At 35.8% G+C, this 26,708-nt stretch overlaps 2 protein-coding genes across 2 annotated transcripts; one reads left to right on the top strand and one right to left on the bottom strand.

Annotated features, from left to right (window-relative positions):
• Positions 1-5,136: 5,136 nt before the first annotated feature.
• On the bottom strand, positions 5,137-17,878 carry LOC144451350 (uncharacterized). The gene is made up of 4 exons (XM_078142161.1): positions 17,254-17,878; positions 14,195-14,295; positions 9,556-9,804; positions 5,137-9,070 (listed from the first exon to the last, which is right to left on the bottom strand). The coding sequence occupies exons 1-4, from the start codon at positions 17,594-17,596 to the stop codon at positions 8,756-8,758; spliced, it is 1,008 nt and encodes a 335-aa protein (XP_077998287.1). The 5' UTR covers positions 17,597-17,878; the 3' UTR covers positions 5,137-8,755.
• A 324-nt stretch (positions 17,879-18,202) lies between these two features.
• Positions 18,203-24,807, top strand: LOC144451428 (cleavage stimulation factor subunit 1-like). The gene is made up of 12 exons (XM_078142264.1): positions 18,203-18,386; positions 19,039-19,169; positions 19,740-19,823; positions 20,205-20,297; positions 20,687-20,850; positions 21,592-21,714; positions 22,261-22,336; positions 22,750-22,829; positions 23,112-23,267; positions 23,670-23,811; positions 24,154-24,234; positions 24,666-24,807. Exons 1-12 carry the CDS (start codon positions 18,334-18,336, stop codon positions 24,776-24,778), a joined length of 1,296 nt encoding a protein of 431 aa, XP_077998390.1. The 5' UTR covers positions 18,203-18,333; the 3' UTR covers positions 24,779-24,807.
• Positions 24,808-26,708: the final 1,901 nt, after the last annotated feature.

Genomic DNA, 26,708 nt, shown 5'->3' with positions numbered 1-26,708 from the left:
TGAATACTTATGTGTCCTAAATTTTGGATTAAAAAGATTTAGATGTCATAATCAGTGGATTAATACTTAGATGTATTTACTTATGGAATAAGAGTTAGACTTTGATGGATTAACGAGATGTTGTAATCAGTGGATTAGTACTTAAATATCCTAGTCAGTGGATTAATGGGTAGATGTTTTTAATCAGTGGATTAATACTTAGATGTTTTAATCCATGAATTTTTTCTGATTGGATTATAGTTACTTCTTCTCAAGTATATTTCTAACCTCTGACATCTGTCAAACAATCCAAGATTAAAGGAAAGTTTTATTGTTTCATTCCTTGAGCACCACAGTGCCATTTAGTTACTTAATAATACAGTGCTTACAGACTGCCAATGAGATCAGTGCTTACAGGCTGCCAATGAGATTAGTGCTTACAGGCTGCCAATGAGATTAGTGCTTACAGGCTGCCAATGAGATCAGTGCTTACAGGCTGCCAATGAGATCAGTGCTTACAGGCTGCCAATCAGATTAGTGCTAATAGTACATGTGTTGTTACTTTTAATAATACATTTTCAGTGAAAGACTGTTACTCTTTGTATGCTGTTTGTACTTTACAGTGCTGTCTTTTTTTATATTTTGTGAAACTTGGTGCCATCACTTTACTCTACATTTGACCATTACCTAAAAAACTAGTACTTTGTCACTGCCATAGGTTAACCTGCATAGAAAGCTGAATGGTTGACCTGACAAGTGTTCTCTCCACACAGCCTGTGAACTCAGAACTTCAAATTCAGTAGTTTCCAGGAATATCATACATAGAAGCTGATTGGTTGAATAAGTCACATGATGCATAAATTATGTTGCTTGTGAGGTCAATCGTCCAACCAACTACAGAGGCTATCATAGATTACACCAGTGTGCTATACCTGAACAGTATCTAGAATGTAGTCAACTGATCTAGAGCTGCACTATCTGTAACTGGAGTTATTTTTTCAATCAGATACCCAACAATATAGTCTGTAAGGTATGCCGTGATGGGGCACCCTCACACATCGGCCAACCAAGAGGAGGCCGTTGAGGGTGAAACGTCATGACGTATCTTGCAACCAACAATATAGTCAATGCAAATAGTTAAAATACCAATAATTAGACATTGTATGTATTAATTATGGATCAATTTTATCCAGAAGAAATAAAGCAATCAGTTGAAATAGTGATTGCATTTTGGCACTGATTTTAAGATGTAGACCCAAAAATTTGATTGGACTTTGATCCTACCATATTATATCTACAGCTACACAAATACATTTATCCACAGGTGATTCAATACTGTACATGATGGATGACATTATGAGTACCGTAAGTCATAAAATGTAACAAAAGTTTTGAAAACGGTCCCAGTTGCAGCGAGTGCAGCTTCAACAATCATTATCAGTAGTACTACAGTTAATGTCACATTAGTGCAGTAAGGTCGTATCTGCCTATACAGTTCCATAGCAGATACGACCTTACTGCACTGACGCGACAAGTACAAAAATTGCTTGAATTTTTGACTAGTTTCAAACCTCGGCAGGCTTTTAATGATGCCACCACCTAATGGCAAATTTTTAAATACTTGTTCTTCCAGCTTTCTCACTAAGTGCAATTGAAATTATCTTTTTTGTTAACTAATATTTGTCAAAGTTTTGAGTGTTTTATGTAGTGATTTGCAGCTATCCTTGATTACAACTTAAAGCGACACAAGCTGAGTTTGTAATTTCTTTCCTCGAGTCAAAATACTTAACACTGCACTGTGAAAGAATAGCAGTGCTTATCAGTGTTCAGTGTGATTGGGCAAAGGATCCTGCTGTGTTTGTTGTGTCTCTGTTATTGTTAGTCTAGAGTTGAAATATGTCTAGCTCTGTGTCAAAAACGTAATGTCCCATGAGTGAAACACCAAGCCTACATCATTTTAGCTGTATTGTCCCATGAGTGGAACACCAAGCCTACATCATTTTAGCTGTAATGTCCCATGAGTGGAACACCAAGCCTACATCATTTTAGCTGTATTGTCCCATGAGTGAAACACCAAGCCTACATCATTTTCGTATATAATGTAAATGCACACCATTCTTTTATATTGCAAATGTCTCCTTTTCTGAGAACAATTGGTTAGGATTTCCCTGATATTTAAGTTGTTACAAATAATAAATTACGTCATCGGATCACTTAGGAACGATTGTACAATGTCGCACAAGCTCAATGAATCAACATCGTTCAAAATTGTACGAAATTCAGAACTTTTAAATGTATTATGTCTCTCACTGAGAAGTGTACTTAGGTTTTTCCCCCGTCCGTGTTGATAATATAGGTTTTATACCATTCTAACCCTGTGTAAATATTACGTATCTATGTATGTGAAAAGTTTGACATATTTCATTTTTGTACATATAGGCTTCAGTTACAGATCTCAACTGCTTCTTCCGTGGACTTATATTCATTGTTGAGGCAATAGCCCATAGTAAAGATACCCTATAAATTAAGGCACAAGATCAACTTTCTCTGAAATTGCAAGTAGTTGTAGGTGATATAAAATCTTGAAATGACTCTCCAGAACCTAGAGTTCATGAGTATGTCTGTATTTGATGGAGTGGTCACCATAGCAGTTTTTGATATACAGCTTATAATGATGTCAAAATGAAGCCATTAATAGAATCCAATATGGCTGCCTGCAAATACTATGTTAACTCTAGGGTAAAAGATCCTAGACAACAAGATGGGGAACACAAAAAATTGACTTTCATCTAAAATTTTGACTCTTTCTCAAATTGGCTTTGCCACAATGACAACAATTTGATAAATTCATCAAAGTCTACAAAAAATGAGACTTGGTAAAAAAAATGGCTAAAATTGAACAAATTTCAAGAGTGATCAATTTTGATGAATTTCCAGAAATTTCAAATTTTAAACAATGATTTTTTTAAAGTAAATGAGTAAACAACACCAACTGAAATATCCAACAAGTTGAAAAAACACTTTAGTAGGTTTTATCATGAAAGACTGTTTTTAGATTAATTCAAACTACATGTAATGGTTAATGTCTTCATAATCAGTATCTTGAGTGCGGTCAAGATAAAAATACTTTGTGAAAAGTACCTTGTTACACCCTGCATGCAGTTGTCCAGTGAAATACAAAATGGCAGTCATTTGAATATCATCACTTTGACTAGCTTCAGATATTTTATTGAAAACAAACACGCAGCATATAACTGACATACAATATATCATTGTGATCTATCAGGCTGCAAGCAAGCCCCAACAAGCCATTTCACTTATTGACACTAAGCAGTGAAATATTTTCTGCACAGACACGCTCAAAGTGATGTTTGACCTCTGACCTCTCTGCAACCTTTTGTTCGATTCTCATAATATCAAATAAGTATCATAACATGCTGATGTGGTTTTGCACTTTCAAATGCAGTGATCAAATTTAACAGGAGCCATTTACCTGTATGTAGGTAAAGTTAAGCAAACATTTTTATCTTGAACATAATCACATATAAAGTATGATAGAATTGTATCATTCTTACAGCTCATCAAATTTGTTTTTTTGTGAAGAGTAAAGGACTTTTAATCTTTGTAATGTACATTTTTAACAATAATTTCTAGTGACCTTTTAATGCAAATTTCACAAATTTTAATGGTACATTTATTTGAAAAGTGATAGCTTATTCATTTAATCAATAAAATAACACTACATTTCCCACAATGCACCATTCAAGATGGCGGGTTTGCACATTCACACATTCCTCTGATAGAAGTGCACAAAAAATGTCAAATTTTCCAAAATGTCAAGTAAGTTTTTGGTGTTTTATTCGGTATTCTTGGACTGTCATTGTAGAGAGACAGTAACTTTGATATTGTACAACCCAACACACTCAAGTAAAACTAAAGGGATTTCAATCAATCAATCAATCAATCAATCAATCAGTCAAATTTCTATAGCACTGTTTTCCAGAGCAATGTTCTGTTCAGTTAGCGCTGAATGTCTAAAGCACACCAGATGCTTTGGTGAACAAATAAGTCTTCAGTTTTGTTTTGAAACAATCCAGGCTGAAGGGTTGATGAATGTGATGTGGTGGCAAAGAGTACCATAGTTTTTTTTTGTTTTTTTTGGGGTGGGGGGGGGGGGGGGCGACATATGAGAATGAATGACCTGCATAGGTAACTTGTCTGTAATCTGTTGTTGCAAGCAGATTCTTGTTTGATTAATTACATATCATTATGATTTGCAGTGTTCGTGTGTAAAAATATTCTCTTTATTCAAATTGCATTTAATTATGCCTAGAATGTGGCCTATTTAATGTAGTCAATTGGTAAGCTATTTTTTCTACCAAACAGGAGACTGATTAATGAGAATGATAGCAGCGAGGTCATGACTATATTTAGCTTCATACATGTCATGAGATGTTGACAAATATTCAAGTAAATGTGTTGGGAGAATACTAGTAACCTGGGAAAAAAATGAAAAACAAAAGTTGAAGACAGTTTCCATTAAAAAACTAAACATGAATAACAACGTCAAAACTTTGAAGAATATGAAACTTAAAAAAAATGTCCCAAGGGACTGGTGCTAGTCTACAGTTTATGAATACTAAAACAAGTATGGCACACAGTTGAATCACTTTACTTGGGTGTTATGGGTTGTATCATTTTGGTATATTTTGTATCTTTGTACCTACTTTTACTCAGTTACATGTTATTGTATATTTTGTGAAATAAATGTTATCTTTGTTCAACCTGGGATTCATATGGTCTAATCTCTAAATGTCTGTCTGTGATTGTGATTCGTACCACCTTGAATAGTCAAGGCATTATGATCACGATATCTATCTCTCCATCAACTGCCTTGAAGGATCGCAATGAAACTCATATAACTTAGATAGCCTGGCATCAATCCATCCATCCATCCCCGCGCCTCCCTCCCTTCTCACATACATACATACATACATACATACATACATACATACATACATACATACATACATACCTACATACATACATACATACATACACACATACATACATACATACATACATACACACACATACATACACACACCCCCACACACACACACATTACACCAATCCAAACTTACAGTTGTGCTCATTTTTATTTGCCTGATCATACAATCATTTAAAACAGTTATTTCAAGTAATAAATACAGAAAGAGCTTTTGATTACATATGTGTGTTTGTCTACATAAAACATATACTATACATGAATTATTACGATATACTTTAAAGTACTCTGGTGTTAACATGGGACCAGTGCAGGTATAAATTAATTGATTACAAATACAGGTGAAGTTGGGCGAGTCTGAAAACTGGGCTAGCCTGGTATATCAGCCTGATGTTATCACTGGGCTAGAGTACAGTTGCTAACAATGAACTCATGTTATCAGCCTGGTCTTAGTACTGAGCGAGCCTTGTATCAGCCTTTTGCCAACACTGAGCTAGTCTGGTCAGCCTGTTGCTAACACTGAGCTAGTCTGGTCAGCCTGTTGCTAACACTGAGCTAGTCTGGTCAGCCTGTTGCTAACACTGAGCTAGCCTGGTCAGCCTGTTGCTAACACTGAGCTAGCCTGGTCAGCCTGTTGCTAACGCTGAGCTAGCCTGGTCAACCTGTTGCTAACGCTGAGCTAGCCTGGTCAGCCTGTTGCTAACACTGAGCTAGCCTGGTCAGCCTGTTGCTAACACTGAGCTAGCCTGGTCAGCCTGTTGCTAACACTGAGCTAGCCTGGTCAGCCTGTTGCTAACGCTGAGCTAGCCTGGTCAGCCTGTTGGTAACACTGAGCTAGCCAGGTCAGCCTGTTGCTAACGCTGAGCTAGCCTGATGTTAACGTACGACTGGTGTGAGCATTTACGCCAATTGCTTACACATGCTGGTTTAGTATTAGCACTGAGATGACACATGCTAGCCTAACACAAGCCCAATGCTAGTCTAATGCTTGCCCCATTGGAAGGCGATTCTTGGGCTGTACTGTATTTACATTGTACTTAATGTATAGATAAACACTGTGAAGGTGTTTACGTCTATTTCATTATTATGAAAGTCTTATAATGTCATTTTATATCTATCCACTATCTCTACTGTCTTATCATAAAAATGATATATAATTATTATAACAGTCATGTGGCCTAGTAATCAGCATATAGAAAAGATATGATATTGTACACCTTGTGCTGGCCCTGGAACATGTAAATGTATTAATATACAGATATGTAAAATTTTTCATAGATATATAAGAATCAGTTCATCTTATTACCATGACAACCATAATTATATTAATTAAAATTTGAAATGAAAATAAGAGATACCTATAATTATTTACTCAAAATTTTCACATGGATTGTAATACATTTAGATATATAAATATAAGTAAGAAAATAGTTGCCAGAGATACAACTTTAAAATACAAATGTAGTGACAAAATAGAAGTCCTATGACTTAAGTTGCATATCAATTGCACGTGATTGTGAAAGTGTATAGTGGGATATTTTTGAATAACGATTATTAAAGTATAAAATAAAATTAAAATCTGAAATCATCACATTACTGTGTAATATATTTATGCATCAGAATCAACGTCTTCATTCCACAGCCTCGGTCTAGTAAGTCTAAATACCAGGTGAACTCACTGTCTAATGTTTCCCAGGTGCACAAATGTTTCCCAGGTGCACTTAGTCTAATACTCTGCTCAGACACGCACAGTTACGTTGGTGCTGCACCGGCGTAAGGTTAAAACTGAATTCTTATAAGCTACTAAGTTTACCTGTCACACGTTGTCTAATGTTTCCCAGGTGCATAAATATTTAAAATTTATTTCAGTAACTTGGCTTGTAGACAGTTGAATCATTCTGGGACATTGCTGTAAATCTACTAGGCCTAATTTATGGCAGCAGTAATAAGGCACAACATGTTTCATCTATTATTAGAGGGACCTATTTGCATACACAGGGCACTGAAAATTCTCTATTGATAATAAATCAAGTTTCCTTGGTTTTCAGCCTCGGGAAAGAGCTGAAATTCTCTATTGATAATAAATCAAGTTTCCTTGGTTTTCAGCCTCGGGAAAGAGCTGCTGCAGAACAGCCCTTGAGTTTAATAGTAGATGTCCACTAATGCCCCCATAGCAAAGCAATAAATTATATACACAAGAGTTTCACAAAAGTACAAAAATTACTATGGCTTGTACTCATCTCAGCTGTAAAATATTCTGAACAGCTGGTGTTTATCACTAAGTCATTTATTACACAGTTCTATGTATTATCCCTACTCTCTGTTTCTACTCAGGTCATTCACCTGTGATCAATAATTGACTTCCTGGTTCCAAGATGCATTGTTTGAGTGGCTGTCATTTCTTTGATACTTTTGGACTTTTGGAGTCCTTACAATATTTGAAAGCTTTGACAGATAGACCACCAGGGTTTCTGTATTTAGGCTACTGAAGGTGCACGTTGAGGGCGGTATAATGCACGATAAGTACTATCATCATCGGTTTTTGTTCGGCAACCTTCTCAGTGGGTCTTACTACTTGAGTATAGAAAGCCATATTGACAATTTTAATTGTGATTGCGGAAAAACTAAATACCAGATATGTAACAATAAGTTTTTCTGTATAGGTTAGAATTACAGATATCTCCAATGGATGGTTGTCAAAAATGTTACTTAACAACAGTCTGAAGTGCCACAGTGTTGCAAATATAAATTGTAAGCATGCTAGTTTGTGGGGGTGGGGGGGGGGGAGAAGGGTGGAGTTAAACATTATTTAACTGCTCTCAGTAAGACATTTTTTTCAAGAAATAGAAAATGCAAATGAGCAAAGAAGATTTGACACATTAGGGTCAATGAAAGTGACCTCGGAGGATATGTCCAAGGTAGTTAGTTGTAAACCACACCCCCTGAGTAGCATCCATATGGCCTTTGCATGCACATTTAACATCGTATGGGAATGAAGGCACATAACATGGTGCATGTTGGAACCAGTAACAGCCTGTAATTTCTAACGTTTACTGACACTACCGAGACACAATTATTAATATAATATAATATAATGCTTCAAAATATCTAAATATATAAAATTCGAGTGAAAATGTTTAATTTAATAACAAGTATACGATGTAAATATTCAAAATATTGCTGTGAAAATATTGCTGTGAAAATATTGTTCTAGTCTTGAGTCTGCCCATAAAAGTGTTCCATTCTGACAGTCACAGAAACTTTGCATAACAAAGAACTCTATTGTTATATTAATATACACTTATTGTTCTCTGGTACCATAGGTTGGAATTCACTTATCTATGATAGTTTTGGGTTGTCTCTGTAGCGGGCAGGACGGTGACCCTAGGAGGAGTTCTTTCCACTCAGCCTAGTCAGTATTTCAAACTCAGAAATTGAATTAGCACATTATGTTTGAGATAATTTGTGCAAAGGTCAAATTTCAGTTTACAGGCAATTAGATCATATATGGGTAGTGTGACTCAATGATTACATACTAGAGTCTAGACGTCATGTGACTTATTCAACCAATCAATTTTTACATAAGTGAGCCATGAATAATACTGAATTTAAATAACTGAATTCACAGACTGTGTGGAAAACTGCTTGCGATCCATGAAATAATATATGGAATTTGAATTACTGAGTTCACATGCTGAGTGGAAACAATGCTGGCCAGGTTCAACAACACAGTCTACTACAGGAGCTAATCTTTGAGAGAATTCTGTCTTATGATTCTTGGTCTAACAATCCAAGTAATCTGACAGCTAGAAACTGATCTGGAATCTCCATTAATGCCTGTAAAGCGAAAGCCGTGTCAGGAGTTGAAGTGTATTTCAGCACAGATTGGAAATCAACAAATTGGAAATTATCAAATCTTCTTTGTGGTAGAGCATCATCAAAGTCTTTCATCATGTCCCATGGTCCGTCGCCAACGCCGACCATGATGATTGACAGGGCATAGTGAGATGCATCGACTATAGCATTCCTTGTGGCACGTTCTGTTGTCACCTGACCATCTGCTATGATTACCAGAATGTGGTACTGTAGAGAAAAAATAAACAATTATGTGACAATGTGACAGATCATTCAAATGACGCCCAAGTGAAAGGGGTACCTGGGGTATTTACATGTTGAGTCTTTGCGCTACCTGTAATTAGAGTATTATTTTTTTCACTAAGACAACCCACAGTACATTAAATGGAAATTGTTGAAGTATCAATAATTAGGGATCGCACATGTCAATAAGGGGTTGATTGTATTCATAGGTAGTACAGCAACAGGTCAAAATTGTGATTGCATTGGGGTGCTCATTTTTGGGTGCGGACCTAAAAATGAATTTGATTATTTATTGTACCATATTATGTGTACAGTCACACACAAATACATTTATGCTCAAGTGATTCAATACTGTTCAGGGTATACAATATTATGAGTAAGTCATTACAGCTAACAAAACAGTTCCAAAAAAAGCATTCCAGTTGCAGCTAGTGCAGCTTTTGAATACTGATACCAAATAGAAGACTTACTGCATGGGTTTGCTTGACAATGTCAACAGCTTGGTAGATAAGTGGGGCAAAGTTTGTGGGTCCACTTAGTCTTATATTTGCTGTGATTTCATTGTAGTGTTGTAAAACCTCACCAATACCAAAGCAGTAGCCATTTTGTTTGAATGGGAACACTCTCTTATCCCTTGTACTCTCATCCCCAAATCCAAATGTGGGAATAATTCCATCATCATCCAATGGAGCCAAGGTGTTTCCCAGGATTGTTATCACCTGGAATAAGAAGGAAAATTGTATTAGTTGTATGAATATTATATACCCTTGTGGAATATGGTGGGTGGAGGGGGTGTCTGTCTGTCTGTCTGTCTGTCTGTCTGTCTGTCTGTCTATCTTGTCCATTCACATGTATGTACTATGTATGTATGTATGTATGTATGTATGTATGTATGTATGTATGTATGTATGTATGTATGTATGTATGTATGTATGTATGTATGTATGTGTATGTGTGTGTCTGTGTATGTATGTACGTACGTACGTACGTACGTACGTACGTACGTACGTACGTACGTATGTATGTACGTATGTATGTATGTATGTATGTATGTATGTATGTATGTATGTATGTATGTATGTATGTATGTATGTATGTATGTTTGTGTGTGGGGGCGGTGGTTGGAAGAGTATGGGTACATACACATTGCGTGTGAGCTGCATGTAACATGACCTAACATGTTTACAGTAATACTGTTGTGGAAATTTCCTTCCAATCCGTATATAAATATCATGAATTGATAAATAAAGTCGTTATTAAATGCCTACAAAATGTTTTCAAATTTGACTTTAATATTCATTCATACACAAATTCGAGTAGAAGTGACACAACCCAGCAACTTGTAAATTTTCAGCCAGTCTCAGGACTCCACAATGTTGTGTATGATACCCACTAGGTTCATTCAAATGTCGATGACTTAATGGTACATTCCATGCAGGGGTTAAAACTCAAAATATGTGTTCAATCAAAAGGAGTATTTTTTGAATAGAAAACTTAAAATATGCAGGTACTATGTGTACATGCAATGACTTCTTGTTTTCGTTTCATACTACTAAACAATTTCACAAAGTTGGAATTTATGAAATAAATCCATTGTAATACTGGCCTTATGAATACGAATGAACTTTTCATTTCATTTTTCAATCAGTTGGTATTGTTTTGTTTTTGTCGTGTTAATTTCTAGGTTTTATTGAATTGTGTTCCATAATAGCTGAAAATGAAGATTTACCTCTGAATACTAAATGGTTGGTTTTTCTTGACGAGAATATATCATAGTTAAGATTGGCACAGCAATATTAAAATTGAAGATAAATTATCGAGAATACAGAATCTATTCATGTGGGAATTTCGCTCTCGCTTTTCCCCTACCACGCCTTGCATTTCGCTAAAATGGTTGTATATTCAAACCTAAAATTAGATTACGATTTCCTGCAGTGATGATGAATATGGTAATCATGTTCATATTGTACAGCGCAACCCCCCTCAGTTGTTCTAATCATGTGATGATGCTATCAACGTTTTCTCCCGGAAAAAAGAATTAATAACCCAATTAGAAGTTGTAGCCTGACTTCTGACCATACATGTAACTTCATTAAAGCTTCACTAAACCTTCATCGATCTTTAGCTAAATGCTTGTATTACATTCCATGGTTTGATAAGAACAGTTTTATGGCCTCTTTATGTGTACATGAAATGTCAGGGGAACTGGAAATTTGTTTGTGAAAGTGAACTATTCTGTAAAGTGGCCATAAAACTGTTGATATCAAATGATGGACTGTCACAATATAAGTCTTATTAATCCAATTCAGTTGCTTAATTTCCCTGTTTGTAACAGGTTCTCTTCATCCACAGTCTGATGTTAGCAGTATTTTGTATAATATGGTTACTTTGTGACAGTGATGAAACTGGTTATATTAGTCTACCACATCCATATTTCATCACCCAGACCAGCTGTTATAATGTCTACTGATAATGTATTTTCTACTCACAGCTGTTAACATGATGACTTGATATAGCATACAAAATTGTATCAAAATAAATTACTAAGTATGGGCCAGACATTTAAGATGCCATTAGTCTAGTTAGTGGTGACTAACTTACATGTAAAAGAAAGAGATTGGTTCTGGAGAGCCATTTTCTGATTTACTATCACATTAATTTTGTGCGACTGAGGAACACCAAAGTGAAACTTGCTCCACATTCATTGTCCTAGCAGTAGTACAGCATTACCTTATGGGAGTTTGTAGATATGTGTATGTATTAGATGAACACTAAATATTCATGACTACTTATTTGAAGGTAATAAGGACTTAGAAGTCATACATATTTACTGTTCATGTAATACACGTGTGTCTGGTGACTCCCATGAGGTAACAGTGGAATTGCTGCTATTCAACAATATTCAATTTGGTGTTTCTTGACATTAAACATGAAATGACTCGCAAGCATCCAAACTTTATGAGAAATGTCTGTATTTCCTGAAGTGGAGTGCCATTTAAAACCCCCCCCCCCCTTTTTTTTTTGGGGGGGGGGGTGTATGTCTTTGTTCTGACATGCTCAAAATGAGTCAAAACATTGAAATTCATCATTACCCTGCCTGCTTTTGTTTATTCCTAAATATTTCTAATGGTTTTGTCATCTGCAACTCAATGTAACAAGGCCCCTTAGGTCACTTATATTTGCCTTGGCTAATCAAAGAAAAATGTTGGGGGAAAAAAGTTAAATAATAACTTGACTGCAATTATAACTGCGTCATTTCATAGACTGTATTATACCTTCTGTGTGACACAAGTCAGGGCCATTGAATTTTACTGGCCTGTGTTTACTACAGTTTGTGTACATGTATGTACCAGTCATTTATCACGCCATATTATGAATGTTTCTAAATAAAGAATCTACATGTAAATAGCACAAAAATGATTAACCTGTTTGCTATGTTGGAAATTTTACAACCAAAACATAGTCTCCCATGTTTTTCATATGATGGAAAAAGAGACAAAGCGTTTAATTTTGTGTTCTTAAAATGTAACTCTGAACTAACTGATGATAGATTTTTATTCAAACAGCAACATAGATAATGTCTATGAAGCCTGGCAAAAAAAAATGGTACATTCCATTTTTAGTACATTTTTTATTTTATAACTACAAAAAAAAAGTAGAAACCATGATGATCGTCATTGACAGGGAGCATAATAACATTATTTTGAAATGGTAAATTTGAAATGAATGCGACGTTTCGATCCATCTACTGTGTCCCTTGATCACGCCTTGATCGTTTGTGTGATCAAGGGCCGTAATAGACGTTTTGAAATGTCGCATTTGTTTCAAATTTACCATCTCAAAGTACATGTACATGTAACTGTATTATACATTATAACTGTCCTGTTGATTCTTGGAACCAAGGACAATATATTCTCCATGTCAATGACCCTTTTATGCCATATTGGAATCTATCACTTTAGTACCTCTTTCTCTACATATCTAAATAACATACCTCAAAATTTTGTAAATACGCAATACTTGTTACTTTGAATAAAAAATGAGCAGTGACAAAATACTTACATTTTGTATTTTTTGAATGAGAGACGAACATTTTGGAGAATAAAATGGAATTGTACCAGTTTTGGGGAAATGTATGGTGATTCTAAATGTTTTGACTAATACCAATGGAGCACCACACAGCCAATGACGTAGCTAACTAATTGCCTAGCTACTGACAGTCACGTACGTACATAGACACATGCACATACACAGAGACAAAGAATAATAATTTGCAATCCATTATTGGTGAACCTTTGTTCTGTTACATCACCATAATGTTTACTAGTTTATCATGATATGTACTCTCTGCCTATAATCTATATTCAATTTAATTCAATTTAATTTAATTTAATTCAATTTAATTCAATTCAATACAATACATGGTAGTGTATATTTACATCACAAATAACCCAATGTTCTTTCTTTCTTTCTTTGTTGGGCTACAAGGACAGTCACATGTTGATTATAATAAAACATCTTGTGAATTAATTTTTTTTGCTGTTGTGTATCAACATCATGTCCTGTAGAATGCTCTTAATGAATGTAACACAATCCCCAATTCAATTTGGTAAGACATGCTAAGTGTTCCTGCCCAGCCGATGTTAACACTACATGGACTCTGTGTCTACTTTAACAAGCAGTTGTGTGTTATCAGAACGTTTATTACTTAATGTTTTGTTTATGCATAAATTATTAAATGCTGAAAAAAAGAATGACTACCAAATCTTCCCTGTTGACTACCAGTTTTAAAATTTTGAGCCCTGACTGTAGAGGCAGGGAAACACATGTACATGTCTACATCTTTATATGTTCTCTAGAGTGCACTTTCAATTATAATAACAATAAAATCCCCATGTTTTGATTGCTAATATATGTTGGTGGGTGTTCCTGCTCAGGCACTTTAAACAAAATGTGTGCTACCTAACAGCAATTATCAGTAATTCTTGAACTCTACTGCTAATACAAGGAAACACATGAGGATGTAACTGTATAAGTCCTCTAGAATGGACTTAAGGAACAATGCATCTAACATTCCAGGAATTATGTCTGAACTGAGGTGAAACAAACCTGTTGATATGGATTGGGTTGACTGGCATTCAAAGAGTGGAGTGAATGTCCATTGAATGTTTGTTCTCCCTGCCATTCATTACTTGCTGTGTAATCAACCCCTGGAAGAAAAAAATTCAAAAAATGAATGAAATCAAATTTTGCAGTGTGGCCAAAGATAAAAAGATATATTCATCGAAAAATCATTAAGGAAAATCAGCCAGTCAATTGCCTTTATTATGATGCTATGAAGATATTTCTAAAGAATGGAGGTGTTTTCCATGTTATCCAACCCATGATAAAGTAATTTGCAGATGAAAAGTCGGCCCATGTGTCAGGATTTTGCGTGTGAAAAAGTGACCTATTTGGGTGGCACATACCCCTATACTACCAGGTGGTACCTTTCTATGGGAGTGTCCCCCCTGCCCTCCCTTCCCCCTGCCCTCTCTTCCCCCTCACTCAAGTGTCTATGGTACTTAGGCATCACAACATTGTTAGATAAAATTGGATATGCTATATATGGAAAAAAACAGGTGACATGATGACACAGCTATACATGTATGTATACATCAGGTGACAAAACTGAAATCTACAGCTGATAGGTATATTTAGCTTGTAATTGAAATATGCTGGTAAAGTGGTGTTTGGTAACAGCCACTGTGTAGTTACATTTCAAAACCAGTACTGTACAAGGTTGACACATTTTGTAACAATTATTCAACTAACAGCAAAATCACTCATTTGAACAGAATGGTATTGAACTTGACTGCAGATGTCATTGAATGTCTTCCATAATTGTGAGCGTCTTGAGCTCTCAGGAGGACAGGCGCGTTATAAATTCACATTATTATTATGATTATAAGACCTATTAATTAGTTCTTTCACCCATTATCAGATTGTGAAATTCTTAGCAACCATACATCGCGTATCACTTAATTTGTGAATTTCATCAATTATGCAAATAACTCATCAAAATTTAAAACTAAATCAAATGACTATAGAGGAAACAAATACTTTGTTATAATAGTGTGTGTACCAAATTATATGAAATTATAAGCTTGCATTCTTCAGATATTGCTTAATTACCAAAAATCATTAATTATGCAAATTACTGATTAAAATTCAAGCTACATCACCAAGCTTTATATGATACATTAATTTTGTTATCATCAATATATGTACCCAACTACATGAAATTTGGAGCTTCCATTCTTCATTTCAGATGTTGCTTAACTGCCATTAAAGTCATTATTTATGCAAATTACTAATTAGATTTAAAAGCTACATCAACAAGCTTGTGTTCAAAAGATATTGCCTAATTACAGAAAATCATGAAATATGCAAATTGGTTAAAAGCTACATCAACAACCTCTATACAAGCAACACATGCATTCTGTTTCCATCAGTGTACGTAAGATATTTAGAAATGTGAAGCATGTACTAATTATGATATTCTCTAAAATTTTACTAAAGATTATTTAAGCAAATAACTCATTAATATTCATTGTCACTTTTAATGAAGAAATTCGAACAGGGGCGATTTCTAACATTAATTTGAGTGACACTATTATTATACATAATTATATGTCTAGGTTGAAATATTTTTGGAATTTTAGATAAATAGATATGTTATGTAACACATGTGAACACCCTGTATAGGTACACAATGTCTTTAATCAGTTCTGTCTGGTTTGATTGTACACATATTAAATTATTCATAACCTGGCCAACATATTAGAAGTACTATATGTCTTGTTGGTTGGGTAGTTTTAAACCTGCTATCTTGAATATATATGCCTATGGGAAATATATATCTTTATACTGATTAACAAGAAATTAGATAGAAGACTAGCACTTTTTTGGGTAATTGTAAAAATATCTTGGAGCTTGAATTTTTATCATTTCTGTTGTTTTCATTTATGCTTTAATGGAATGTTATTAGCATATCTTTTGTGTATTAGCTATATTATAACTTGCTGTCTAAAAATATTTATATCTAGCTCCGTAAAAAAAACCATTACTTTGAACAAAGAAATGATACCGATGCAAGGACAGTTTTGTAAGGAATGTGCCAACTGTGGGGACTTCTGAATTGCTCTGACAAAAGAAATAGATCAATATATCCATCATTGTAAATGACGACCTCCATTACGGCATCATCCAAAATGTGCCGTCTCATTATTTCGCAGTGTCGTAGACCCGCGAGTGCCTGTGGTCAATGAAATCAGCATGCACTAATTTATTCAACCTGGTCCATCTATAAATCATTAAACATTAAAGTATACCAACCTGTTGTAGTTAACCTTGTACATGTAATTATATCTACATTGTTGCTGGTCCTTTCATTATCATAACTTATGTTAGCTGACTGTTCATAGCATTTGTATTGTATTGTATTGTATTGTATTGTATTGTATTGTATTGTATTGTATTGTATTGTATTGTATTGTATTGTATTGTATTGTGTTGTATTGTATTGTATTGTGTTGTATTGTATTGTATTGTATTGCTTTCTTTAACTAATGTATGAATATTAAATGATAGATGAGTCATGATGATCAAATGTTTAGAGTGGCTGGCTTGGAATCAACAGGTTACAGGCTCAAGTCCCACCACTGTCGTTTGTTCCTAACAGGCTAAAGTCCTTGGGTAAGATTACAAACATTATTGTGCCTCAGTCAACCCAGCTGTATAATTGGGGACCTGGTAGGATAGAGGTTTTAATGTGAATGCTTTAATCCTATGCACTAAATAGAGGCTGCAATGGATTATTTGATCCCTAGGGAGTTGTGGGGGTGGTGGGGTGGGGTGCCAGGAGCACTTTGTGCACACTGGGAAAGTGCTTCAAAACAATCACATGATCAATCTAACTTGCTTTAGACGCGTTTGTTTGTTTGTTTGTTTGGTTTTTTGTTTGGTTTTTTTTTTGGGGGGGGGGGTCTTCTTTTCTTGATATATCCAAAATTAGTGTTTTACAAAAATCTATTTTTGAAATATTTGTTTATCATTTTCATATGGGATAAATATTCATACACAATAAAAAAAACTTTATCCTTTATCGACATATTAAATATACTTACCGAAAATCAAGTTACATGATTCGAGACCGGCTTTTTGCAAAGCTCTTGTAACCTCTTGTAATGTGGAGAATCTATCGGCGATGCTTTGAAAGGTCGTATTACCCGGAACACCTAAAGTATTTGCCAAGGCACCAGGAGGAAAGAATTCTGGGGTTGAGTTCGGATACAAGCTTTCGTACGACGGAGGGACATCCCATCCATACGATGCTTGGAAGGCTGCTAATCTCTCTTGTTCCTGGACCAGTCGCCACTGCTCGTCCCGTCGAGACGTTTCCCGGCAAAGATTACAGATCAAGTAGGCGCCTATGGCTATTATTATTATTCCCAGTAATTCCGCTGCCATTCTGTCCTACATGTATTTCGACTGTCGAATTTTCCTTATGTAACAGCGAATTGTTCTTTGAGTTGGCAGATTACTATACTGCACACGGTAAAAGTTTTTTTTTCGCAGGTTCGTTACAAGTACAACTTCGCTAATACCATATTTACGTTTTGCTCACGCTCACTTTACGTTGTGTACGATGGGAACTTCCTTTAATAGTGAGAAGTTTGACGTCGATGCATCGTCAGCTGCCCGTTTAGGTAATCATCTGCTTGTTCCCAACGTATTGATTCACTCCCTCTGATCGTGATCACACCTGAAACTTATATCATCATCTGAACTGGGCCGAGCCGTACAGCACCAGAAATAAACAAGATAACAATGAGCCATGACGTCATAGTAAACATGCTAAAAATAACCCTGTATATATTAAATGTGGCATTAACATATATAACAGGTAGGCATATGCATAAATTGAAGCATATAATATACTGTGTAAAAGAAAATTATAAGAAATTTCACGTTCATGTATCATTTATCTTAATTTCTAGCTTGGCGTAAGAATAAATTTTGGGGAAACCCCGTAATCCGTCCCCGCCTCACTTTGAAATAGTCTGTGTGTCGCTTTGTGTACATGTGTGTGTGAGTGTACAAGTGTGTGATTCACCCTAGCCCTTTGTACACATCAATCGTACTTGTAACTTGTTCATTGGCCGTCGTCTGTTTTTCTTGCTGGTACTGTCAACGTACACATTAAGATGGGTGATGCAACGTTGCACGACAGGGAACAAATGTACCGACTGATTATTAGGTGAGTGCGTGTCAATCATCAGTTGGTTCCTTACAGAAATCTAAAGCACCGTGTCAATTTCATTCAAAGTGTACTGCATGGCCTAGTATTTTTGCTCGTACAGTCTATTATGAGAAGTTAACTTTCTCTGATGATCTGCTATTGTTCGACATGGACGTCCGTCGCAGGCAAACACGAAAAGGATGACAATATTAGACAGGACTACCCCGTTTTGACAAAGCGCCACCAATCGTTGAAGACTTGCAATAAGAGATATATTATTAACAACAACAATGGTGTTCTGTCATTTTAAAGACAAATGATGCATGTTATCAGTTTAGTAATGAAAATTTCTACTCGTAGAGTCAAAATATTTCTTGGAAGTGAGTCCCAAATGTTCGCCAATGTCTCACCTACATTATCAGGGGTCAGAGACAAGTCAAATGAGTGTGAGAGAAACTGAGATCTCAATGTTGGCATCTCGGTTTAATGAGGCTTACATTGTTGAATACAAGTGCCTTCATCCTGCACCTAGCAAAGCCACGATGATGCTGACGAAATGTCGGCAAAAAATTGGGATTTGCTTCGAAGACATTTTTTGACAGTGTGAGTAAATATACCTAGAGTCCATGTACATGCATTCTCACATGTTACCTGTTTGTTTGTTTTTTAGTCAGCTGTTATACGATGGTTATGATTCATTGGCTGTCAATCTTGGTAAATCAGTAAATACACCATTAGATTGTCCACCGTCTAATAAACTAATGAGAATAACAAAACTAGGATTACATGCTGATTCTGAACGTAAGTAAAATATACAGTCATCATTTTTGTGACTCTATAACAGGGTTTAATGTCATAAGTTTGTCAGTTCATTGTTTATTTTCTCATTTACATCTTCTATACCAATCTGATTAAAATCTGATGTAGATGTCAGCTAATCGTTCATTGTTATTTTACCTTCATTATTTTGCCTGAATTGATCTTCTTTGTACATATTTACATTTTTTAAGTCTGATCGCCTCCTCTAGAGAGGAGAGGAGGCGATCAGGCCAAAAATGTAAACATGTACTACGAAGGTCAATTCAAGCCAAATAACGAAGGTAAGATAGCAATGCATGATTAGCCGACATCTACACCAGATTTTAATCAAATTGCTTCTATACATACCTGATTTGGTCAGTACTTAAACTGAAAGATCAGCCGCTGAGGGCGCTCTTCTCATCCCTTTCCACAAACGACTGACATGACTCTATGATTGTGTGATTGTTGTTCTTGCGGCCAAATGATGTTGCCGCCAGTCATATCCCTTTGTTTCAGTTCATTGACAGTTACGTCTGTACTCAGTGTTTTACATGTAACTTGTCTCCACAGGTGAGGAAAGAAATGATCTGATGACATCAAGAGTTGATTCTGTGGCCCCTGGTACTGGTATAGATCTAGAATTTGATACTGATGGTAAGTAACTATTGGAATAGATCTAGGTATGTATATTCCATAGTAATTGGTTCTCATCTAATTACTAAACACTGGTAAAATGACCGGGTAGATTTTACCTACTTACCAGTGTACCACCCATAACAAAAGTACTGGTATGGAACCCTGGTAAAATGACTGAGTAACTCAGGTACATTTTTACCTACTTACCACTCTTATCAAAAGCACTGGTAGCGAACTCTAGAAAATATCTCGTGAATTCAGGTAAATAGATTTGACCTACTTACATTTCTATATGAACATTTGTTCATTTTGTACATTATTACAGGTTGTAATTATTTTACATGTATTTTTCTGAGATGTATCCATCAAAATGTGTATTTTTCCCCAAATATTTTTCAGTACAAACTATTGCACCAGAGGCAGCCCTGTACGAGACTTGCTATGTAACAGCACACAAAGGACCCTGTAGAGCTGCTGCTTGGAGTAGAGATGGTAGGATTTATTCCTTATTTTCACAAACAAATACTATTTGTTTTATGCAAGTGTTCACTAAGTCCATCTGATACAACCATGCAGAAAATGATAAGAAACTGCACATTTTACTCATTAAGATTGCACTTAATTGCAGTAGATGTCTAATTTTGAGCGTACTGCAATGAGGTTCAGACATGTGGGAGGGGTTGGAATCCCGGTTTAATTAGGCCACTCTAACCATTCACCCATCATGACTACACAACCAGCAATGTACAGATTACAAACCAGCCACTCTAACCATTCAATCATCATGACTATCAGAGCACCTCCAGCCCCTTACTATATTTGACATTCTACAGGTTGATATATTTGAACTTGACCTAATCATTTATTGCTTTATCACTCAGGTCAACTTGTAGCGACAGGGTCAGATGATGCCTCAATCAAAATATTAGATGTGGAAAGGATGTTGGCTAAGAGTGCAACACCAGCAGCCATTCTAGCCAATGAAACTGCCCAACAGAATATGGAAAACCATCCTGTTATAAGAACACTGTACGATCATATAGAGGTAGGCTTTGTCTTAAAATGAAAAAGTCAAGTCAGACTTATTTCTACCTTTAGTACACTTGTATTGATTACTGCTGTCAACTTAAAGGAAAAGTCCAGTCAAACTTATTTCTGCCTTTAGTACACTTGTATTGATTACTGCTGTCAACTTAAAGGAAAAGTCCAGTCAGACTTATTTCTACCTTTAGTACACTTGTATTGATTACTGCTGTCAACTTAAAGGAAAAGTCCAGTCAAACTTATTTCTGCCTTTAGTACACTTGTATTGATTACTGCTGTCAACTTAAAGGAAAAGTCCAGTCAGACTTATTTCTGCCTTTAGTACACTTGTATTGATTACTGCTATCAACTTAAAGGAAAAGTCCAGTCAAACTTATTTCTACCTTTAGTACACTTGTATTGATTACTGCTATCAACTTAAAGGAAAAGTCCAGTCAGACTTATTTCTACCTTTAGTACACTTGTATTGATTACTGCTATCAACTTAAAGGAAAAGTCCAGTCAGACTTATTTCTACCTTTAGTACACTTGCATTGATTACTGCTATCAACTTAAAGGAAAAGTCCAGTCAGACTTATTTCTGCTGTTAGTACATTTGTATTGATTACTGCTATCAACTTAAAGGAAAACGAAAATCAGATGTAAAGTCATTAAACGAGTCTCCAGAACCCATAGTTTGCACAAATGTCGTTGTTTCCTGGAGTGGTGTTCACCTCGGATTTCTGTTCATTCTTTGTACCAGGAAGTGACGGCGTTAGATTTTCACCCAACCCAACAATTGTTAGCATCAGGAAGTAAAGACTATACTATAAAACTATTTGATTATTCTAAACCATCAGTCAAGAGAGCATACAGAAGTATTCAGGTAAGTTGTAGGATTTACTGTATCACTGTTTAACAATGGAGAATATATTATATTCATAGATCTAAGAATCAATAGGACAGTACAATATAGTTACTTTGGAATGGTAAATTGGAGACGAATGCAGCATTTCGATCCTATGGACCTTGACCATGCAATGATTTAATTATTTAGTGTGAATGTCTCTCCATCAATTTAAGGATATTTTATTCTGCCAGTTTTGGAACATACATACATACATACATACATACATACATACATACATACATACATACATACATACATACATACATACATACATACATACATACATACATACACACACACAGACACCCACATACATACATACATACATACATACACACACACACAGAAAGACAGACAGACAGACAAACACTTACACAGTGTCACACGCACACACACACATTTGTACATATAGGAGTACGCTGTGCAAAACACAACATGCCATATTGATGTATTACTTCACAGCTATCGTAAAACACAATGATATAAAGTAAACTCTGACATTCAGTTTGTTTTGAATTCTAGGAAGCTGAATATGTGCGATGTCTATCATTTCATCCGTCAGGTGATTTCCTACTGGTAGGAACACAACATCCAACATGTAAGTAGATACACCCAGTGACATACAAGCATTAACAAGGCCTGTTAAGGGAAAGTAAACAAATGAATTGCATTAATAACACTTGGCACAGCATGTTGAAAATACAGAGACTTGTATTACATTTCTTTCCTTTGATAGAACAGTTTTCTGTAGTGTTCATAAGAGCAACAACATATGCCAAGTCCTTGTTTGTTACTCAGTGCACTGCAAAAGATTAATAAATGTGTAAAATGTTTGTTATTGTACGTACGATAACATTTAACACATTTTGTAGCTTTTTTGCAATGAACTTGTCTGTATCCCACTATAAAGTAACTATGTAGGCAGAAAAGTACATGGCTGATAACATACCGTTAACTTAACTGTAACCCACTGTAATCTAACTATATGTTTTAATTGTTTTGTATCCATAGTGCGGTTGTATGATGTCAACACATCTCAGTGTTTTGTGTCCTGTAATCCTAAGGATCAACATACAGCACCGATCACTGCAGTGAGTATTAAACAGAGAGTTTTAATCGCATATTAGAATGTGTATGTACATGGGAGTATATTGTGAAGGTATACATGTAATGTTGAATTGAGAGATGTGTGCCACTATTTGTTCAGAACACGAACTTGAAAGACAGGAATGTGCCTGTACATATTGGCATCGTTTATTCAGAAGGCTGAAGACACGCCATTGCTTTTGTTGCCATGGAAATATTGCTGACATGTTTTGTTGCCATGGAAATATTGCTGACATGTTTTTTTTGTGTTGTATGTGTACATATAGGTACAGTACTGTCCGAGTGCTAATCTCTACGTTAGCTGTAGTAAAGATGGCGACATCAAATTATGGGATGGCGTTAGTAACCGCTGCATCAATACATTCAGTAAAGCACATGGTGGCAATGAGATTTGTTCTATCTCATTTAGTAGGAATTCTAAGGTAAGACATATTGTAACCCATTGTGTCGCATTGCATTTTTCATATTTACACTGAGAGAAGACATATTATTAAACTTTGCAGTCGTTTCCAAAACAAGTACCACAAGAGGGCGCCCTGTATGATGAAGAGTGAGGGAATGAAATCACATGGCAAGACATGAAATAACTCGTTGAGTTTCTAAAAATTACATTATTTGAAGCAAATTTTACATTACATGAAATAGACTATTTGACCAGTTGAGAATGCAGTCGACTTTTACTTTTAAAACCCTGGGAAAAGATGATTTTACAAAATGAGGCTACAGTGCTAAACAAACAGCACTCCTAGTGGCCAAAAGTATACAATCTTTTGTCTTTCTGGAATATGGCATTTGATGTGACCTTTAACCTTTTTGATGTACAGTATGTGTTATCAAGTGGCAAAGATTCACTCATCAAGCTATGGGAAATCTCTACAAGTCGATGTCTGATTACATACACTGGTGCAGGGTCAGGTAAACAGAACCACAGAACACAGGCAGTGTTCAACCACACAGAAGACTATGGTAAGTACAAATCCACTGCAATTCAATATAAGTCTGATATCTGTAACTGTTGTTGTAACAGATTGTTTCCATACAGCCTTCAGTGATTGGCTTGGTATGTATGGACTAGTGACTCATAGTGACCACAATTTGCATAGACCATGCACTAGTCATTCTGCTTGCCCAAGGGCACTATTTATATAGCATGGGTGTCTTACAAGTGAAAAATACAGAAAAATGCAAACCTTTTATATGAAATGATATAATTATTAGCTGAATAACCCCCCCCCCCCCCCCATGTATATTTAACAATGCTTTTGCTTTAAGCTCTGACCTTTGACCTTGGTTCGATTTTACTTACAGTGTTATTTCCAGATGAGAAAACAACCAGTTTGTGCTGTTGGGATTCTAGAAATGCTGAGAGACAGAAACTGCTTTCACTTGGTAAGTTTACCTTTATCAGACAACTTTCCGGACCAATTGACAGGTTCTGTGGTACTGGAAGTATGGTGTCTGTCTGTCTGTCTGTCTGTCTGTCTGTCTGTCTGTCTGTTTGTCTGAAGGTTCTGTAGTGGTAAACATTTGGATATGGTGTGTGTGTGTGTGTCTGTCTGTCTGTGTGTGTGTGTGTGTGTGTGTGTGTGTGTGTGTGTGTGTGTTTGTTTGTGTGCATGCATGTAAGTGTTCATGTGTGTTACCCAGACTCTCACTGCTGGGGCCTCTATTACAAGACCCTCCAGATGGGAAGTCATTATGTTACCATGGAAATAAAACGTACTTTACTTTGTGTAATTGTAGGGTGTAATAATGTGGTGTGATTTCTTGTCCATTATGTTACCATGGAAATAAAATGTTGTACTTTTGTGTACTTATAGGCCATAACAATGTGGTACGATGTATCGTCCATTCACCAACCAGTCCAGGTTTTATTACATGCAGTGATGACTTCAGAGCTAGATTCTGGTATCGCAGGTCTAATACTGACTAAATAGACACACATAAACAGCAAGAAACGTGTGTGTGTGGGGTGGGGGGGGGGTTATTGTTTGTTCCAACTTCACTGATGCCATTGACCAAACATGGAGAGATAGGGATGGGGGGGGGGGGGGGGTTGTTCCAACTTCACAGATGCCTCTGACCAGAATACAAAGATTCACCTGTATTGGTATTGGACGCTATAACACATACAAATTTGATGCTATTAAATCTTCAATATAAAAGGAAATTGGTTCCCAAGGCACATTCTACCTTGAGGACAGGCACATAGTGATGATGATTTTACACTGCTGAATACACCAAGGTCAAAGGTTATGTCAGTAGTCAGTTGAACTGTACCTGTATTAGTAGTCTTTGTCTTGTCATAGGATGTTTTTGTTTACTAGACGTATGTTTAAACCACAGTGTTGTTATTTTTTCATTTAAAATAAAGTAGAAATAAAATGAAATGTATTGTTTTTTACAATATTTGACAGTGATTGTCTGTGTTGATGGAGTTGTACAATGAAAAACATTAAACCTGAAATGAAACTTTGCCTGGCACGACAAAAATCTTACCAACATTAGTCTGGCGCTACATACATCTTAACCAACATTGCTACATGTTGTGGTGGGCTACTATATCACTATCAGCTGAATGTACTTAGGACAACTCATGAAGGTAAACCTAGCGTTGGCACGTTCATTTTGATATTTTTGAGACATTTAATTAACTAAAATTTAACAATTATATTTCAATTAATTTTTGTCATGCCAGACAAAAGGTTAATTAGATTTTTTGTTGAACTATACATTTTTTCTTCAGATTTTGTGATTTTCAATGTACATTTAGCCACACATGCCCCCTCACAGGCCCTGTATTTTTAAACTCGGCAACATTCAACATTTTAAGTTCTGTGTTTAGTCGAAACATTGATCAAATCATCAATAAGCTTATGTTGACAAATAATCCGGTTTATTATATATCTCTACCCGGTACAGGATTGTTTACACATGTACATCGAGCCAGCGTACACGACTTATGAAAAACTGGAACAGTTCAGCTAATCGGAATGGTTGAACTATTTCCAATAAAGTTTTGAAGTATTTTTTCAAAAGGCTAAAATTAGTGTAAAGAACGAAATTTTCATTATTTGGATTCTACCTGAAAGTGAAGAGTTAATATTTTGCCGTCTGTACTCGATGAAAGAGGAGTTTAGTCGAGATGTAAACTTTGTCACAAGGTAGATGTTTCAAAAACTCCATTATCACCATCAGTATATATATGTTATAGAAACTGTTCATTAACATTCCATACTGATCCAAAAAATCCATGCCACGTAGTCGTCATAGATGAAATCGAAACAGGTGTTGTAGTACGCCCTCAACGACGAGAAAGAACAACAATAAAACTTGAATTTTAAACGAATGTGTAGTGTGAACAACAAAAGAAATACACCAATCAATAACTACGTAACGTACAGCTGGAAACGTTGTGTTTTTAAAATGAGTCACGAAAGCGAATGTTTTATGCAAAGACTAACGTAACGAAAACAGCACACGGTTTATCCTCGATAGATGTAGCTAGCAACGTACAATACCCCGGGGAGTACACATCGTAAATTGCAGAACACAATCCCAGGTAAGTTGTGTATACGTATATACCATGCAATACACGGGACTGTCCAATATCGTTGAAATTTTTCGCTATGAATAGTTTATTTAAATTTGTTATTGCAGATTTGATGGGCGTTGTTTGAAACGAAATAGTGCGAGAATGAGTAACAGTCGCAAGTTCACAGGCTGTGCAACGCCCTTCAATAACAATGCAGTGATATTAGCTGTAAACCGGTACAATCGTGGTTCTATTATTATCTCAATAATAGCGCCATGGTACAATGTAACGTTATTACGTTCAGTTTGTCAATTAATTAGTCCAATTC

This window comes from Glandiceps talaboti, chromosome 21 (assembly GCF_964340395.1).
Source record: "Glandiceps talaboti chromosome 21, keGlaTala1.1, whole genome shotgun sequence".
Classification (NCBI taxonomy): domain Eukaryota; kingdom Metazoa; phylum Hemichordata; class Enteropneusta; family Spengelidae; genus Glandiceps; species Glandiceps talaboti.
This window is presented reverse-complemented; position numbering and strand designations above follow the sequence as displayed.

Coding starts and splice junctions, on each gene's coding strand:
- LOC144451350 (XM_078142161.1), bottom strand. CDS start 17,596: ATGGCAGCGGAATTACTGGGAATAATAATAATAGCCATAGGCGCCTAC. Junction 9,805..14,194: donor AACCCAATCCATATCAACAG/GTTTGTTTCACC, acceptor TTCTTATTCCAG/GTGATAACAATCCTGGGAAA. Junction 9,071..9,555: donor TTGTCAAGCAAACCCATGCA/GTAAGTCTTCTA, acceptor TTTTCTCTACAG/TACCACATTCTGGTAATCAT.
- LOC144451428 (XM_078142264.1), top strand. CDS start 18,334: ATGGGTGATGCAACGTTGCACGACAGGGAACAAATGTACCGACTGATT. Junction 19,170..19,739: donor ATTACATGCTGATTCTGAAC/GTAAGTAAAATA, acceptor TTGTCTCCACAG/GTGAGGAAAGAAATGATCTG. Junction 23,268..23,669: donor CATTTAGTAGGAATTCTAAG/GTAAGACATATT, acceptor TTTGATGTACAG/TATGTGTTATCAAGTGGCAA.